This window comes from Citrus clementina, unplaced genomic scaffold (assembly GCF_000493195.1).
Source record: "Citrus clementina cultivar Clemenules unplaced genomic scaffold, Citrus_clementina_v1.0 scaffold_8, whole genome shotgun sequence".
Taxonomy (NCBI): Eukaryota; Viridiplantae; Streptophyta; class Magnoliopsida; order Sapindales; family Rutaceae; genus Citrus; species Citrus x clementina.
This window is the reverse complement of record NW_006262022.1, coordinates 872,970-890,748: the sequence shown is the minus strand read 5'-3', so window position 1 is coordinate 890,748 and position 17,779 is coordinate 872,970. Positions and strand designations below refer to the sequence as shown.

Here is a 17,779-nt window from a genome sequence, read left to right as displayed (position 1 = left end):
CACTTAACTGATTCTCTTCACAGCTGATTATTTCTACAGCACAGCTAACAGCAATTATTTTAAAAGCTGCAGCATTACCAAACTGGCCCTTAATAGTTAAGCCTTTGTCATCTCATGGCACATTACACTACTAAGTTAACCATAGACTATTATGCTAAAAGCTAAAGTTGCAGTCTAGTAACCTATGTTAATAAGTCAAAGCCCAATTAATTAAAACTCTTTTAATTAATATTAGGTCTGATCTTAGATCAATAATCACCATTTAATAACCCTCTATTTGATGCCCGTAATTAAAGGTAGGCTCATGATAAATGTCGTGCCTCTGTAATTACATATTTAGCCTAAGTCACTATTTGTTCTAATGACCACTATTAATACATTTAAATTTGTAAATAAATAATATCATTCAATAAATTATTTATTGAATGAACTGCAGCCACAAATTTAAAAGATTAAGGGTGCGTTTGGGATTGAGGTGCTGTAGCTTTTAAGCTACAGCTGCTGTGAAAAAAAAGCTGTAATTATGAAACAAAAATTAATAATATATAGTAAATATAAATTTTAAATAATAATTTTGATAAAATTATTAAAGATATAATAGATTTTGTATTATACAAGTGAAAAATCATATCAATATAACTTAAAAGCTACAGCAGTTAGTGTTTACCAAACACTTTAGTGCTGTAGCTTTTAAGCTACAGCTGCCCAACCTCAATCCCAAACGCACCCTAAGTGAAATACAAGTAAGCAACCCAAGAGGGGGGGTGAATTGGGATTCTAAAAAATTATGCAATACAATTCGCTCAACAATTTAATCTATTGCCTTAATCAAATTGAAAACAATAAATTCAATCATGCACAATATTAAAAGAGTAAGGGAAGAGAAAACAAACACAATGATTTTTACGTGGTTCGGCAATCCCCGCCTACGTCCACGCCTCCAAGCTCACCGGGCTTGAGGATTTCACTAAGCTAGCCTCCCAAGGCTTCAAACGCTTACAATTGACTTCCAAGGTGTCAATGGACCTTTACAACAAGAGATTATCCCCAATCTCTTAACCCAAGTGTATCCCAACACTTACAATCACTCAAAGTAAAAGATTACAAATTGTTTTTCTCTCACACAATATTTAAGATTACAAATCAATGCCCAATGTGTGAATAGATGAAGAGAAAATGTGTTTAAAGCTCTATGAAGATTGTATTCTCGAATATAAGCTCAATGGTTGTGTTGTGATCAATCTTTGTTTGGATTTGAATGAGCTTATTTATAGTTGCAGCTGAAAACTAGCCGTTATAGACTGTCTGCACACTGTCGGATCGCCGTTAACTAGATATCGGATCGCCGTTAACTAGATATCGGATCGCCGTTTGACTGGTCAATATGACCGTTGGGGCTGATTTTCAAATTGTCGGATCGCCGTTATCTAGATGTCGGATCGCCGTTAGTGTCCAGAGACTAATCTTCAATTCTGTTAGATGTCGGCGAGCCGTTATCACGAAGTCGGATCGCCGTTAGTGTCCAGAGGCTGATCTTCAATTCTGCTCGATGTCGGCGAGCCGTTAACAAAATGTCGGATTGCCGTTTTCTACAGTGACTGCTACAGTGACTACTACAGTGCACTATTTTGTAAAATAATAGTTTGACCCTCAAACTTTATATAACTGTACTATGACCCAAAACGGTATGAAACTTTGCAAATAAGTCCAATTTCAGAATTTCTAAATAATACTTTGTTAATCCCAAAACTTTCTGAAATTATGGTATAGCCAAAAATGCTATGACACTTTTCAAATAAGTCCTTCACCAAAATTTCAAGCAATACTTCTTTATTTCAAAGTTTTCAAAATTCTTTCAATTAAACCATAAACTTTAAAAAACAACCAATTTCAAAAAATCATTTTTCCATTAAATATGAAACATTTATAATGTGAAAATAATGATTTATTTAAAAAGAATAAAAAACAATCAATTTCATAAAATCATTTTTCCATTAAATATAAAACCTTTAAAATGTGAAAATAATGATTTATTTAAGATGTATAAAAAATAATTTGATCTTAAAAGATTAATCATTCTTAATCTTGTTTGTTATCATCAAAATCAATATTATGGAAACATATATGTTAACACTAAGTGCCACCAAAAAGCTTTCATAAACATCCTTTGTATAGATTTCATCTTGTAGGTATATGTTCTTGCAATCTATGAAATTACATTGCAAAGCTACATATCGAAGTTTTGATTGTTTATATAGATCTCACTTCATGATAACCCAAAAAACATGATACATGAATTCAAGTTTATTTCATCTTGTAAGATAATGCACTTTACATATAAACAAGAAATTTTAAATTTAAAGAAAAATAGATGTAATTTTTAAATTTTATTTATATATGCTTTATTTAGAAAAAGGGTTTTTATAATTAAAATGATCTATTCGGAAATAATATTTTTTTGGTATTTAGTACTCAATTTATAAATAAATAACAAGTATACATAAAGTTTACAATGAGAAAATATAAATTATTGAGGTTTCAAATATTTTTCATCTAAAAAACTGAGTACCTTATCACTTACAGATATTAAAAATTAAAAAATAAAGAATTCATTGATATCCATACACACACACACACACATATATATATATATATATATATATATATTTAAATTTCAAAAATATTTAGACCCAGCCAGAATTAAGATAAGAAAAATAAATGCTACAGACGGTAAAGAGATTTTGATAGATTTTTTTACGAAATAATACTGTAATAAAGTAATAATAAATAAATAAAAAAAGATAAAAACTTCATTTATTTCACATGAGTAAGAGACATCGACAATTGGGACTCTGGGAACCAGATAAGGCTAATTTGTTGGTCAAATTATTCAGCAATAAAGGAGAAAAAACAATTAAACAACAACTGGAACTTCATTTAATTTGCAACAATTATTGAACCAAAGCTGTGGTTCCCGCTGTGGCTCCATTGTTGAGTCAGACAGGGCCCCAACGAAGGCTCATGTCTAAAAGTGTCAACAAACGATTAGCATAATAACTTCAATAATAATACAATCACAAATTATTATATAATTTTTTTATACAACTTGAGTTGGCAGCTGACATGGCTTTAGCCACATCATCAAGATAAGTAAACCTAAGCTAACGAAGTTAAACCTATACGGTTTATAAATTCAAATAAAAAGCATTCTTTTTTTATTTTTGTTTTTCTGTTTCTCTGACTTCACGACTTCGCGGGCTCCTTTTATGACTTCGGCTCTTCGTTTACAATCTTCCTTTGCCACCATTTTTTTTTTTCGGTTTTTCTATAAAATTGCCAGATAGATTAAGGGTATTTTCTTTACAATCTTCCATGCTGTGCCATTATTATTTCGATTTTTTTTCTAATTGAATTTGAGTCTTTTGTTTGGGGGGGATTGAATCCGCTTTTGCTATGTTAAACAAAAAACCAACCGCAATTTGAAGAAAATTGAAAACACTCTCAATCAAGCAATCTTATAGGACATACCGATTTTTACCCATGATTCCAAAGGCCACTGAGAGAGAATTTGTTAATCTTTACAGCCCAGTCACCATGAGAGCCAAGTGCAAGAAGAAGCGCACGAGGAGATTGAAGAGAAAGTGCCGAAAGATGAGACAAATATCTAAATAGAATAAGAAATAATTATTATTATTATTTCAATTTCTTTACTTTCTCTCTCTCCTTTGTGGATTTTGTTGAAGTTTTGATAACTTCGACTGGTTTAATCTAATGAATATTATTAGTTTTAGATCTAAAAATAAAATCTTATAGGACATACCCAAAAAAAAATTCGATGGCATAGGAAGATTATTGTCGTAAAATAGAGCGAAACCAGCAAAGATTGTCGCCGGCAAAAGAGAGAGATGTTGGAGCCGTCGTCCAAGGAGCTCGTGAAGACGTGAATGGGAGACGTAACTTGGGGTGATTTAACTTAGTGACGTGGCTAGTACCCATAAACTACCAACTCAGGTTGTACAAAAAGATTTGTACAATAGTTTATGGTTGTATTATTATTGTAATAACTTTAATTTGATATCATATGTGTTGCATTCTACACATGTGACATTCTAGCTGCATCGCGCTTCAAATCAATGAGTAACATAATTATATGAATCATAAGATTAAACAGTTACACATTGCTGGTCTTATGATGATACAGATTATTAATTCTATACTACAAGTGATTTGCATGTCATCGTAAACTGTATGTTGTAGGTGTAGCTGCATCAACTAGTAAAATTAATTTCTTAATTATGTAATTATAAGAGATATATAATTTCAAGGTTTGAATCTTACTCACTTAAAAATGAAGAGAATAATCGAATATTTTATTACCGTCATGCTAATTATATCAAATTATGAAAAAGATATGCTTAAACTTAAATTATTGTAACTTCTAATCCACCGTTGTTGTCGGATCATAGGCAGAAATTAAAAGTGACTAAGGAGCTAGGGGCATGCATGCCCTTCAGCAGTTTTGAATTTTGTTTAGTAGACATATTTTACACGAAATTCTCATGAAAGTTTTAACAGTTTGCCTCGCTCTAACATTTTTATAATCAGATTTAATACAACTAAACAATAATAACACAGTACTCCAATTTTATAAAGTACTCCAATTTTATGAAGTAAGATCACTAGCTAGCTAGCTAGCTAGCTGTCAATTATCAGTGGATTTTTATTAAACACTGTACCAACTGTGTTTACAAAAGTAAAGTTAGAAGCGTATAACACTTTCAAACACTTGGTGCATCACAGCCAGCACTCTACTTGCTCAGCCTTCTACTTGAAGAACAGTTAATCAATTTCTTCAAAATGGGGGACAATCAAGCCAGATTTCTTTCCTCATTTTCGCATACAAAAGCTGATGTGTAATGCCTTATTTTGTCCAAAGTTGCAGAGTAGTTGAGACACGAAAGAATATATATCCAAAACGAATAAAAAACTCACAAGTTAGTTAGGGTTTTGCACGCTATCTTGGATCATGCAATATGCTCCTGCCATCATTACGAGTCACATAAATCTTTCTATATTAACCGAAAATATATATCTCTCTTTCTCATGCAAGCCCTGCACTTTACCTACCGAGTTCAGTTCCAAATTATTTAAACAGAAAATTAATCAAACAAGCATTTTAACATCATACGTATAAAAATAGAAGTCAAATTGTGGTACCCTTTGTCTCTTCTTCATTCTAATAACTCCATAACTATAGATAGTAAAAAAATTTGCTTTTTTTTTCCTTTTTTCTACATTTTCTGAGATGGGTTTCGAATTTTAGATGATGCTGCAGTTAACAGTTGCTATCAACTAAATTACTTTGTATGGAACTTTGCTTTTGTTTTTTACACTTCTGTTTTGTTCCTTGCTAGCTCCACTCTTCTTTTGTCTCCGTAGGTGAAGTGTTACTACTCTTCAGGTTTGATTTCAGAAACCCTAGTTTCGTTTTTTGTTTTCCGATTCTATTTTGTGTTCAGTGAGTTTGCCAGAAGCTTTTTTCATCAATATTAATCTTTTTCAGGTAATTAATATGACAGTTGTTCAAACCCTAATGGATAGACTGAGGCCACTAGTGGGCCTGAAAGGCTGGGACTACTGCGTTCTTTGGAAATTGAGTGATGATCAAAGGTTAATTAGTAAAAAACTTAGCAGTACTTCTCTTTTTTAGTTAATTAATAAATTTCTCCCATGCCGTCGACTTCTAATTTTTATCTCGATGTTATAATTTGAAACTATATATATATATTTCTTTCCTTAGGTTTATCGCATGGATAGATTGTTGCTGTGCTGGAATTGAGGGCACACAAAATGATGATGGAGACGAACTTCACTTTCCAGTTTCTCCATTTCTTCCTTGCAGGGATGTTATATTTCCACATCCAAGAACCAAATCTTGTGAGCTTCTTTCTCAACTTCCTTCTTCAATGCCTCTTGACTCCGGGTACGCGCATTCATGCACTCATTCAATATTCTGCTTTTATTAATAACATTTTAATCTGATCAACTGGGTTTAATTAATTATTATTTATCGTCAGGATTTACGCGCAAAGTTTGATATCAAACCAACCTCGATGGCTAAACTTCTCTAATAGCGCTGATTTAGAAGTTATGGAGGAAACACTTTGGACTAGGGTTTTGATTCCAATAATGGGAGGATTGATTGAGCTATTTGCTACCAAAGAAGTATGCAATTTTAGCTTTTGAATTATTTAACTCAATTTAGTTTATTACAATTGAGATGCATAAAATATTTATTATTATCAACTTATTTATGTTACAGGTAAGTGAAGAACCACATGTGATTGATTTTATCATAGCTCAATGTAACATATCAATGGAGCAGGATCCTATGAATATGAACACAAGCTGCTATTTAGATAATGCTAGTTCCTCAGTTAATGTGCACGCCATGGCATTGGAAAACAGTGATGTGCCATATGAGCTCTCCGTTGATCGAATTCGCATCTGCAGTGGTTGTACTTCTCCAGTGAATTTCTTGCAGCAATTTGGTTACAGCAGCAGCTCTAAAAATGTTAAACGTCACAGAAACGATGTGTTCTTTGAAGGGTCGCGTGATGATTCAACTCATCAAAATGGAATTCAAGAGATGGATAATGCATCAAACATGAACATGCAATTTATGGAGCCTAATATGGGAAACAAGGAGCTGCAACAAGGGAATTATGATGATCTTAATAAGGACTTGATCAAACCGGATCAGAATAATAATAATAATAACAATGGACGGTCAGATTCTATCTCGGATTGTAGTGATCAGATTGATGATCTGGAAGATGACGTAAAGTACAGGCCGCGGAGAAATGGGAAGGAGCCTCAGTCTAAGAATCTTGTGGCTGAGAGGAAGAGGAGGAAGAAGCTCAATGATAGACTTTATGCACTTCGAGCTTTGGTTCCCATTATTACTAAAGTAATTAACATTCTTTTTATCTTTGTTACTTGTGTCACAAGTCTTGGATTCTATAATGTTTTTTTAACTCTTATTTGTTTGCAGCTGGATAGGGCTACCATTCTTGTGGATGCAATTGAATATGTGAAGCAGTTGCAAAAGCAAGAGAAAGAGCTAAAAGAGGAGCTAGAGGAGAACTCGGATGATGATGGAGCTGCAAAGAATGATGATATGGGCATCAGTGTTAATAACCACAACGCTGTGAAATCAGAGAGTTTAACCCAAAATGGGACGAATTTTGGTCCCAAAACTGAACCTAAGCAGTGTCATATGGGCAATGGTCGTAAACAGGATCAGGATTCGGAAAATACTATTGATAAAGGACAACAAATGGAGGTTACATTATTTCTTCAACTCTACCTCTTGAAAATTGAACTTGAGATAATTAATTCAATGCAGAAATGGGATTTAATTGAATATTGTAGGTGCAAGTTGAAGTGGCGCAATTAAATGGGAATGAGTTCTTTATTAAGGTGTTTTGTGAGCATAAGCCTGGTGGGTTTGTGAGATTAATGGAGGCTTTGAATTCTTTGGGACTGGAAGTGACAAATGCGAACGTAACTAGCCGCACAGGACTTGTGTCTAATGTTTTCAATGTGAAGGTAAACTTCTTGAAGCCAACTGAAAGATCAATAAATGAATAAGAACATTGATTTTTATTGTAATTTTGTTCTTTTCGTTGGCAGAAAAGAGATAATGAGATGGTTCAAGCTGATCATGTAAGGGACTCATTGCTGGAGCTCACGAGAAACCCGGCAAGAGAGTGGATTGAGAATGTGGCTAAAGCTTCAGATAGTACGGTCAATAATGGGATTAATTATCATCACCATGAGCAGCACCTTCACAGTCACCATATGAGTACCCATCACCACCATCTTCATCATAATTAAGCATAAGCTCTTAAGAGTATCACTTGCGGAGCACAGAGAAACACTGATAATTTTTTTACTTTTCATGTATGATTGATAATAAGGACATTATATTTTATTAAGTAACCTATGTATGTTAGGTCTAATTAGATGATAGATACTATGGTGGTTAACTTGTTTTAGATGAAATAAATTGTAATTTTTTATGTTGTCCATTTAAGCTATGTGGACACTGGTCATAGTGTTGCTTAGAGGAATTAACTAATTATTCTTGATTTTTGTTTTTCTAATTCTCTTTTTCACGTTACTAAAATTTGATTAAATTATATATATTACACCTAAAACGTACATAACAATTTAAATTATGTAACATTGATATGCGGCATGGATCCAAAAGGTTGTAAATAGTTAAAAAAAAAAAGGAGGTATGGTCTTTTTTGAAATTGAAAGTTGAAAAATGGTCAAGCAGGTAAAATTTTCAAATAATTAAGCACTTTTATCATTTAACCGCCTTTGATTATGATTGTTAACAAATATATTGGACTCCGTTTAATATTGAGATATCGCAACTTCTAATTAAGTGTAAACTACTGTCAAGTAAAAGTTAATGGATGAATTTGATGAACCGCTTTCAAACAGCTTAAATAAACAGAGCCTTGATACCGTAAATGAATTATATATCTCATAATTATATATCTCATTCAACATGCTCATATTGTAGGCCTTGTGGACAGAAGATTACAAGTATTTAAGTATATAATAAAATTACACATGTAATAATGTAAATCACAATGTTCCACCTTTGAAAAGCAAAGCTTACAAAAGAATTAGATGGTTCCAAAATTTCTGGTGGTAGGGTTGGTGCTGCAGCTGCTGTTGAATTAGTGTTGGATATTTCTTTCACATCAATGCTGAATCTCATTCCTCCAAGACAATGACCTGCTACATTACAGATAAACCAATATTTCTTTGCCTCTGTGAGTGTGACTTGATCATTTCCACTCTCATATTTTGCTATCACTCCACTGCTTGCAACACATGATCGATATGTAGCTTGTGTTACTTCATACACATTGTGTTGCCCCTCAGTATACTTGAAAACTACAATATGACAAACATTGTCAGATATAATAATCCATCAACTCTCAACTTTCTTACTTCAAAATTGGTGATAAAGTTCATTCATTTTTCAACTGTCAGACTTGTCTATTACAAAAATACCAAATTTTTATCTCTCATAATAATTAAGTGAATCAATCTGTTTAACATAGTAATGTTAGGATGGTCCTAGTGCGATTTCAAACGCGAAGGAAAACTAGTTAATTTCGCCAAATAAAGAGGTTTTGGCCGTTTAATTAATTTCCTCTCTTATTGACTTGAAAGTTAGAGACACCATGAAATTGGATCACACAGACAAAGAAAAAGTAAGAATCAAGGAAAGAGTTTGATGAATACCTAGAACGTCACCAATGCTGTAATTGTATTGTTGTGACCATGAATCGAAATTGGCCCCGGTATTCCATTGCTCATCACCACCAACAGTATAAACTTCAGATTTGATGCCTGTGAAGAACAAATAATTGATCAAAATAATGATTGGGAAGCTATAGAATCTGAAAACCTTTTGATCTTCCATTGCTTGAAAGAAATGGAATGCTGAAAAGAATACGAATATGGGATGGATTAGCTAGCTCTTTTGAAGCTTGTATGTGAAGCAAAGACTCGACCAAAATAATAGTGGCATGTGGTCATATCCTTTCTTTATTGTTGAGTCATCTATTGTCTGGTTGGCGAGAGAAGACTTTTAATAGGTGCATGCCCATTTGTCCATTATATGAAATACAACTAGATACAAGTTGCTGATAATTTTAAGAAAAATAACATAGACTAGTGGACTCAAAATTATAAATGATGAGTTAAAATTCTTGTTGGAAGGGTGTCATGTGTTTCTTGCAGGAATATTTAACAATACTGAAATCACAAATTAAGAAGAATGTTTAACTTATTCGATCTTTCTATGGAAAGACATCTGAATATAATAATATCAAACAAAATTTTAAACATGTATAGACTTGTATAGTAATACCATTTTCAATTGAGAGTTATGATGGTACTGTTAGAATTATCTTATAATCCCAATTTTTCTTGAATAAAATATAAATGGGCGATAGGTTGTTAGCATAGAAATATAAAAACACTCAAATTTTAATCACACACACTCTTATTAGAGGTCAAATAAGATGAAGATGCCCATTCCATCTCCAATTCTCATCACCAGTATACAAATCAAGGACCAATTAATTGATAATCAATGATTTAGCATCCATACATAATTAAATATGAAGGGTGGATGACGAGATTTCATTCGACCCAATTCAATCAATAAGGGCTAATTGAGACCAAGGGGATGGAGTTGCATGTAAAGATGGGATCATGGGAAGCACTTATTGATAGCCCTCCACACTGTCCAATGATGGTGGAAGAAACTTCAAACTAAAGAGAGCTTTTGGCTTTTGGCTTTTGCTAGAAGGCCTGGAACATGGGATGTAATGTCATAGAAAAATAAGCACTTTCCACGACGTATTTTTTATTAATTGATATTTGATGCCGATTGGCACCTATGCCTGGGAGTTGGGACCCATTTGGATTGTGGACATCGTTACGTAATTTTAACTAGGTCTAAGGTCTAAGGTTTCAGGATTTCTTGATTGATCAAACCCTTTCGGTTTAAGGACTTATACCCCGATAACTATTGGCCTTTATGCCATGCTTTATTTTGATTTCGGCATATGCCCAGTGGGGGGTTTTTCTTTGTAATTAACAAAAAATGCAAATTCCGACATGCCTGCATCAAAATTTTACCGTACGACGTTCAACGGTTCAAGCCATTTTAACTAGGTCTAGGGTTTCAGGATTTCTTGACTGATCAAAGCCTTTCGTTCTAGAAGACTTCTAGCCCGAAAACTATGGGCCTTTATGCCATGCTTTATTTTGATTTCGGCTACGCCAGGCGGGTTTTCTTTGTAATTAATTAAAAAAAAAAAACAAATTCCGACATGCTTGCATCAAAATTTTACAGTGCGAGATTCATGCATTTTAAAGTATATATTCTAATTGATTTACCTCTCGCAATAAAAAACAATAAGTTAAGGGAATGATTTCTTACACCGAATTTAGAGGATTTAAAAGATTGAAAATTAAATTACCAATCACATTTCAAACCTCGAACTATTATCGAAGTGTTTTTCCAATTAAAATGAATGACAGCATGCATTTAAAAAATTCTTTAGACATAAGTGCAATTCAAAGCGTAAAATTAGTAAATGACTCCCTTAATTAAGGATAATTTTCGGTTACCTCCCCCAAAATTTGGGGTCCTTTCACTTTGATAGAATATATGAGGGTAAGATATGAGCGTAAGTTCATAATTGAACACCTTAATCTTAAAAAATTCACATTAAGTTCAGGATTTTGTTTGAAATTTATTAATATCCAATGGGTAATACACTGAATACCCATAAAAAATTAACAAGAAATCAAATAATGCTTATCTCTTTCCTCAACCGAGGCAACAAAGCTCAAAACCCATATCAAATTATCTTTAATGCTTTGATCAAGTACCTTGGCCACAACTAAGAGACCATGACGACGAAGCAAATGACTCATATACTGGCAGTGAACGATTCACGACTGCGAGGTGAGAGAGTATCAACTAGTGAGTTTCACCGGCGACCGGCCAATCATTCCATTGTGAGCCGGGATACAAGTTCTCCTATAAGGGCGGCAAACGATTCACAACCACGAGGTGAGAGAGCATTGACCTCTGAGTTTTTCCGGTGATCGGTCAATCATCCCACTGTTTTCGAGCCGTGAATGAGGGATGCATCAACAGCTTTTGGTGCATGCTAGTTTTAGTTTACTTTGTTGATGAGTTGAGAAAAATGTGAAAATGGGTCTTCAAAATTGATTGAAAATGTGGCTGACGCTCTTTATTTTTGTCATCGATTAATGTTAGTGGCAATTAGTAGAATAATCCAAATGCATGTTGAAAATAAATTGATGCTTATAGTTAGTATTCTATTAAATCAAAATGCTATTGAATCCTTTTGGGGATAATGTTATGGTATTTGACATACTTTGGTTGAAAAATATGAAAATGGTTTGCTTGCTATTTTGTGTTGGGTGAGTGAGTTTAGGCTTTAGGGTTCACATAAATGCCTTTTTTTGGTTGCTACATGATAATGCTTGACATTGCATATAGTGAAATGAGGAAGTAATTATTCCATAACGTGAAAAAAAAAAAAATTGAAGAAAAGATAGAATTTTTGTGATAGATCCAACTCCAATGACACTATGATTGCCAAAATCTTCTTGAATATTTTATAAATAGAATCTTAGTTCTGTTAGACATAATTCTATTCCATCAAATTTCTACAAAATGTTGTTACATTGAGCCTATAAATATGAGCTGCCACTATTGTTGATACTGATTTTTAGCAACTGTATCTTGTGTATTTTGAACAGCATGAAAACATTTAACAACTACAAACATGGTCATTTGAATCTACTTATGTTTTTGTTTACATTATCTTCATGACTTATTTATTCACTATAAGTTACACACTAATACAATGCTTTTATTAATGAAAGACAATTAATCCAAGCCTAGATGGATAGTAGATAATGAATCTAGTAGAAGTTTTGGCAACAAGTATGTTTATTGAGCAGTAGTAGCAGAGCCTTAATGAATCCCAAAGTGATATTTTTTATGAATATGGTACTTTAAAGGAAATCAATGTTTGGGTTAGCTCTTTGATTGCCTTTGTATTTGATGGCAAGTTATATTGGACCATAAGATTAGAAATTATAGCCTACAATTTTTTATATAAACTCACATATGCATATTACTTAGAAAGTAGTATTACATTTAATGTATAAAGTAAGAGATTTAAGGACATATTACATAAGGCTCATGAAATGTGTTTGAATCTTGGAAATCTATTGATATGCAAAGGTGTTCCAGCTTTAAATAATGAATAGGAAGTGGTGAGAATTGAATGATTGATGAAAAAGTTGTAAATGGTTTGATACTGCTAAAGGAAGATGAAAGCTTTATTTCGTAGGTTGACTGTGAGAAGCAAAAGCTTTATTTTTTTGTTAAGCTTGACAATGACTAATTACATAGCCACTAACCAGCCACAGAAATATTGGCAGCACAAGTTAAAATTTCAGAAAAACAGTTAAAATTTCAAGTTCTTTTTAATTTTTACTTTATACTAATTCAGCGAAGGCATTTTGCAAATTGATAGGGTTGATATAGTAATTTCATTACGTTTATAGTCTTTAGCTATCAACCAGCAGTACACTGGGCAGCAGATGTCCCACGTTGTTTTTAATAAGTTAAGGGTAATTTGGTCATTTCATCAATCAACAAAAGGTGGAGACGTACGCACGGCAGGGCAGGAAAGTGGAGTGCGTTGGCGCGTTCTATTAAAATGGAAGGACCCCAAACGGGCCAAACCTCAAGGAAGAAACCGAAAATTGCCCACACAATTAAGTAGTTGGTCTAAACGATTATTCCAATGATACGACGCCGTTTCCAAGAATAACCGCGGCCTTTCTTCCACTTGACGGCACCCGCAAGTCATCAAATCTGTGAAACTTGTCAAAAACCCTAAAACCCTGCACAAAACAAACTGTCGCAAAACCCATCCTTCTCTCTTAAATTCAATAAAATAATGGCTGGAGGCCGATTCAGGGAGCTTCTAAAGAAGTACGGAAAGGTAGCACTTGGGGTCCACTTCTCCGTCTCCGCAGCCTCCGTCTCCGGCCTTTACATCGCCATCAAGAACAACGTCGACGTCGAATCGCTACTCGACGCGTGGCACCTCCCAGGCCTCTCTTCCAAAAACCCAGAAGAGGTTTCGAGTTCGTCATCCCAATCCACTGGTAAGATCCCTCTAGAAGGCCGAGAGGTACACCACGAAGGTGGCATTGGCAGCATTAGTAATGGTGGTGAATCAACGGTGGTGATTCGAGAGGAGGGGAAGAAGGAGAGGAATCGTACGGCTGAGCTTGCTGCATCATCTGGTGGGGCCTTGGCTTTGGCCGTGCTGTGTAACAAGGCCCTTTTTCCGATAAGGGTACCGATAACCATCGCGCTTACGCCTCCAGTGGCGAGATTCTTGGCTAGGAGGAGGATTTTCAAGACCAATGTATGAAAATTTTGATTTTGATTTTTGTTTGGTTCCCTTTTGCCCTTTATGATGTGGGCAATTTGTTGTGTATGATTTTGTCTTAAAAATTTAAGAACCTTAGAAAGGGAATTTTGGAAAATAAATTTGATAATTTTGCATAGCAACTTTGCAGTAATTTTATGTTTGATATCTTGTTTGAGTATGTTGAATGGAAGTATTATGTGACAAATTGAAAATGTTTTTGGTGTATGAAATAAGCTAAGTTCTAGAGAGTAATTGTTCGTAGCTATGGTTTGGTTTTATAGTTTTGCCATTCGCGGTTGCCTCATTCACAAGCGGTTGGTTACTTAAATATGATTCAGGCAATATTGAATGCGGTTAGCTGTAGTTTGTGTTATGCTAATTGGTCTGAGTTTTGGTGGTAGATGATGCTTGCATTCATATAAAGATGTGAATTTGTTCTTCCTGGAGTTGAATGAAATGAAATATTTGAATTTATTGCAGTGGAAGATTTGGAAAAATACAGTGATTGCTGTTTGTGTAACTTTAGGGAAAAGCAGGCGATATAATCTAGTTTCTGTTGGAACATTTGTATGGTGACAGAAGAAAAAAATTACATTTATCAATAATGGATAACAAATATTCCCGCATGAGAGATACCCTAAATCTCAATGCTAATTGTCTTTTTAGAGATTTTATTTAAACAGAAGAAAGAGCTTATTAAATCCAACCCCCCACGAACCAGCTAATGAACAGTTAAAAAACATTTTAAAGATAACTACCTGGTCGGAGAGTGAGATCACCATTCACGAGTATTTTCACCTAAGATTTGCCTGCGATGTTTAAGCTTTTATGAGTCACAGAATGTTAAATTTTAGATTGGTCTTATCCTGGAAGAGCAGACCTTGACACCCTGTGTTGCATCCTTCAATAGCAAAGGAAGAGTAGCCGCCAGCCGGCAAGCCATGAGGATGGTGATCATGAAAAGTAGATTCATTCATAATGTGTGCTTTTTGGGTGCTCATAAGACTAATGTGGTTCCTGTATTCCTGTCCAACTTATTCACTGGTTAAATGAGAAAAATAAAGCTCACATCTTCACCGTGCGAAGTCTCAGCCAATTATGGGGCTCCCGGTTCACTTTGTTTAGATAGAGAAAGAATCTTGTTCTCGGGGCTCCACTAGACTTCTGGTTTCACGCTTGTGTGCTTTAAAGATACTTTCAAGATGCTAATTGTTTTAAGTTAAGCAACTGCCAATTTTAAGTGATGCTTGTATTTTAAAGCATTCCATAAAGTCGTTCATTTGTATTTTTATAATACTGGTATAAAGAAATAGAAGAACTATCCACAAGCTTCTCTGTAGATGGAGAGATCGATTGGGGGATAGCAGAGTAACTTTGACATATCAAATCGCTCAATAATTATCACTTCACGACCAATTACTCAGAATCAAGAAATCATACTTGCCGTTATTTCGGGTTCAACAAGGGGAAGGGTCCAGACTTAACCGAATGCATGAACAGGAATAGAGATACAAGCAAAACCAACCCAGCGCAACCAAGAAGATATTACACAATTAATAATGAAATGTCAAAGGACTTGGAGGATAATCTTTCCTCCAAATTGTAATTGATTTATAATCAGCAACAAAGTGAACGATCAAAAACTTTTGACAGATGCTTGATCCTAAGGGTGTAATGAAAGAGTAAAAATAAAAAATCTAGCTGTTTGGCTGACAAACTTCCATATTTGAAAACCAAGATGAGACCTAGCAATTTGCCCCAACAAAAATCAGCCACTAAAATTTATAAAGCTTTCAAATAAGACCAAAGAATATTCCCCTTTCAAAAAGGGAAAAAAAAACCCAAAAATATTTCTAATCACAATTCATATGAACACATCAATATGGCATGAAAAACCTTTACATTAAATAGTTAGTGAAATTTGGAATTACTGGCAGCAACTAAAATGACCTCACCAGCTCCAAGGCAATGCTGGGCAGTTGGCCTTCAAAGCCTATGACTATGACTCTTGCAAATGCTTGAATTCACCGCAATCAGCTCCTAATTCATTAAGTGCAGACAAAAGCTTTGGCACAATTTTCTCTAACATCAGCTTAAAGCCTTTTGAGTTTGAATTTGCAGTAACTTCATCACCTACGGACGCATCTTTGGTGAGAGAACCAATTAAGTAGCCCTTCATATATGCATCACAGGCCTTAAGAATGTAGTAACCACGCTTCCTGAAATGGTCTTTGATAAACTCTTCAAAGTCCTGCATTTATCATTCACATGGTGACAATTTTACAATAATTAGTTATACACGTTGCCATTATTAAACAATTCCAAGATAAAGTAAAAGAGATGAAGATGCTGCATCCAGAAAAGGGAAAAAAAGGAAGAAAATCTGAAGTGGTAAAACTATATTTAAAAAATAAATAGAAAAACTGGTCAGAACAATGGAATGAAATAATCACCTTTGGAGGCCTGCGCATGAGATAAATCATTGTCTTGCAGTTAAGCAAGAAAGTATTCTCATTGTAAGCCAATGAGTTTTTCTCTCCTTCCGCTGTCCCAACCTGCTTATCATACCCTGCTTCATTAAAATATGGCCTAGAATTTAGCACCAACCCCTGGAGTGAGACCAGGACTTGAAGAATGCTAGATGAAGTTGGATCCCAGACTTCATTTCCTCTGCCAGTCCATGTATTCAGAAGGCTAAGGCATACATTCCCTTCCTCATATAAATTAGGATTTATCTTCCAACCACCAGAATGATAGTATGCTGACTGCAGGATTGCAGACTTGGTCAGGAAAAAGAGTACATTTTTGGACATCATCAACTTAAAAAGAATGAAAGAACTGTAAATTTGAATAAACAAGATCAGAAGTATAGCTTGTGAACCAAAGACAATTCGAAAACATTCAAATAAGCAACTCTTACCAGTGGAACATCAGGATATGCAGGAGGTAGATGAAAATCAAAGAAAAAGAGACCATCTTGATAAGGTGTTCCATATGCCCCAACTATTACTGCCCTTAAAAGATCCATACGATCTTCATAAACCCGTACATAGATCCCATCTGTTAAATTTTGTTAAATTTTTCAACTGCTTAGACCAAAGGCTGATGAATTTGATTGTGTTGTCAGGCTATTAGCACAAGTTCTATAAAATATACCAGCATAACTTACCAGGCAAATTGTTCTGAAGGATGCTCCAATCTTGCTGGACCTTCTTCAACCACTTCCTTCCATTGTTATTCTGCATCATATTAATGATAAAGAAATAAGTAGGCTGAAGCTATATGGGCAAAGGTGCAGCTGCAGCTGCCAAGAATTGAGAATATCCATGCCAACAAGAAAAATATGCAGAAGATGATGACCCACTTGAGCTAACAACCTAAGAACTCATTTGTTTCTAGATATAGGAAACATCGAGGAAAATGATATCCTGGAAAATGACCTATTGACAAGTATAATATTATACAATAAAAATGAGCATACATGGTTTTAATATTCCTTAAAATTATCATTTACAAGATATCTTACTACCCGTGACATGCCTCTTTCGTTACTCCCCATAATGTAATTGAAGTTTGCAGGTTAGGTATCATACATCATTCTGCGATGATGTCAAAAACTCTGCCGAAACACTAGCGCGGGGGGGCGGGGGGGGGGGGGGGGGGGGGGGGGGGGTTTTTTT

At 34.5% G+C, this 17,779-nt stretch overlaps 4 protein-coding genes across 4 annotated transcripts in view; 2 read left to right on the top strand and 2 right to left on the bottom strand.

Annotated features, from left to right (window-relative positions):
- Positions 1 to 5,198: 5,198 nt before the first annotated feature.
- LOC18034306 (transcription factor ABORTED MICROSPORES) lies at positions 5,199 to 8,006 on the top strand. The gene is made up of 8 exons (XM_006422512.2): positions 5,199 to 5,461; positions 5,564 to 5,670; positions 5,801 to 5,983; positions 6,078 to 6,225; positions 6,323 to 6,970; positions 7,055 to 7,345; positions 7,435 to 7,611; positions 7,696 to 8,006. The coding sequence occupies exons 2-8, from the start codon at positions 5,573 to 5,575 to the stop codon at positions 7,897 to 7,899; spliced, it is 1,749 nt and encodes a 582-aa protein (XP_006422575.2). The 5' UTR covers positions 5,199 to 5,461; positions 5,564 to 5,572; the 3' UTR covers positions 7,900 to 8,006.
- Positions 8,007 to 8,210: 204 nt separating this feature from the next.
- LOC18035035 (basic blue protein) lies at positions 8,211 to 9,592 on the bottom strand. The gene is made up of 3 exons (XM_006422511.2): positions 9,334 to 9,592; positions 8,648 to 8,979; positions 8,211 to 8,216 (listed from the first exon to the last, which is right to left on the bottom strand). Exons 1-3 carry the CDS (start codon positions 9,512 to 9,514, stop codon positions 8,211 to 8,213), a joined length of 519 nt encoding a protein of 172 aa, XP_006422574.2. The 5' UTR covers positions 9,515 to 9,592.
- Positions 9,593 to 13,379: 3,787 nt separating this feature from the next.
- On the top strand, positions 13,380 to 14,215 carry LOC18033613. Its single transcript, XM_006422510.2, has one exon. It carries the CDS (start codon positions 13,617 to 13,619, stop codon positions 14,097 to 14,099), a length of 483 nt encoding a protein of 160 aa, XP_006422573.1. The 5' UTR covers positions 13,380 to 13,616; the 3' UTR covers positions 14,100 to 14,215.
- A 1,444-nt stretch (positions 14,216 to 15,659) lies between these two features.
- Positions 15,660 to 17,779, bottom strand: part of LOC18035075 (probable ubiquitin-conjugating enzyme E2 23) — a gene marked incomplete at its 5' end in the record, with an annotated part of 5,341 nt that continues 3,221 nt past the window's right edge. The window contains 5 exon segments of the mRNA XM_006422509.2: positions 15,660 to 16,350; positions 16,553 to 16,864; positions 17,020 to 17,159; positions 17,269 to 17,338; positions 17,464 to 17,468. Coding sequence (XP_006422572.2) covers positions 16,099 to 16,350; positions 16,553 to 16,864; positions 17,020 to 17,159; positions 17,269 to 17,338; positions 17,464 to 17,468 — 779 coding nt within the window.

What these genes read in the sequence shown, in the direction of transcription:
- LOC18035035 (XM_006422511.2), bottom strand. Translation starts at nt 9,514, where the DNA reads ATGGAAGATCAAAAGGTTTTCAGATTCTATAGCTTCCCAATCATTATT. An exon ending in CAGCATTGGTGACGTTCTAG is followed by an intron (nt 8,980 to 9,333) that starts GTATTCATCAAA and finishes GTCATATTGTAG; the next exon opens with TTTTCAAGTATACTGAGGGG.
- LOC18034306 (XM_006422512.2), top strand. Translation starts at nt 5,573, where the DNA reads ATGACAGTTGTTCAAACCCTAATGGATAGACTGAGGCCACTAGTGGGC. An exon ending in TCAATGCCTCTTGACTCCGG is followed by an intron (nt 5,984 to 6,077) that starts GTACGCGCATTC and finishes ATTTATCGTCAG; the next exon opens with GATTTACGCGCAAAGTTTGA. An exon ending in AGCTATTTGCTACCAAAGAA is followed by an intron (nt 6,226 to 6,322) that starts GTATGCAATTTT and finishes TTTATGTTACAG; the next exon opens with GTAAGTGAAGAACCACATGT.
- LOC18033613 (XM_006422510.2), top strand. Translation starts at nt 13,617, where the DNA reads ATGGCTGGAGGCCGATTCAGGGAGCTTCTAAAGAAGTACGGAAAGGTA.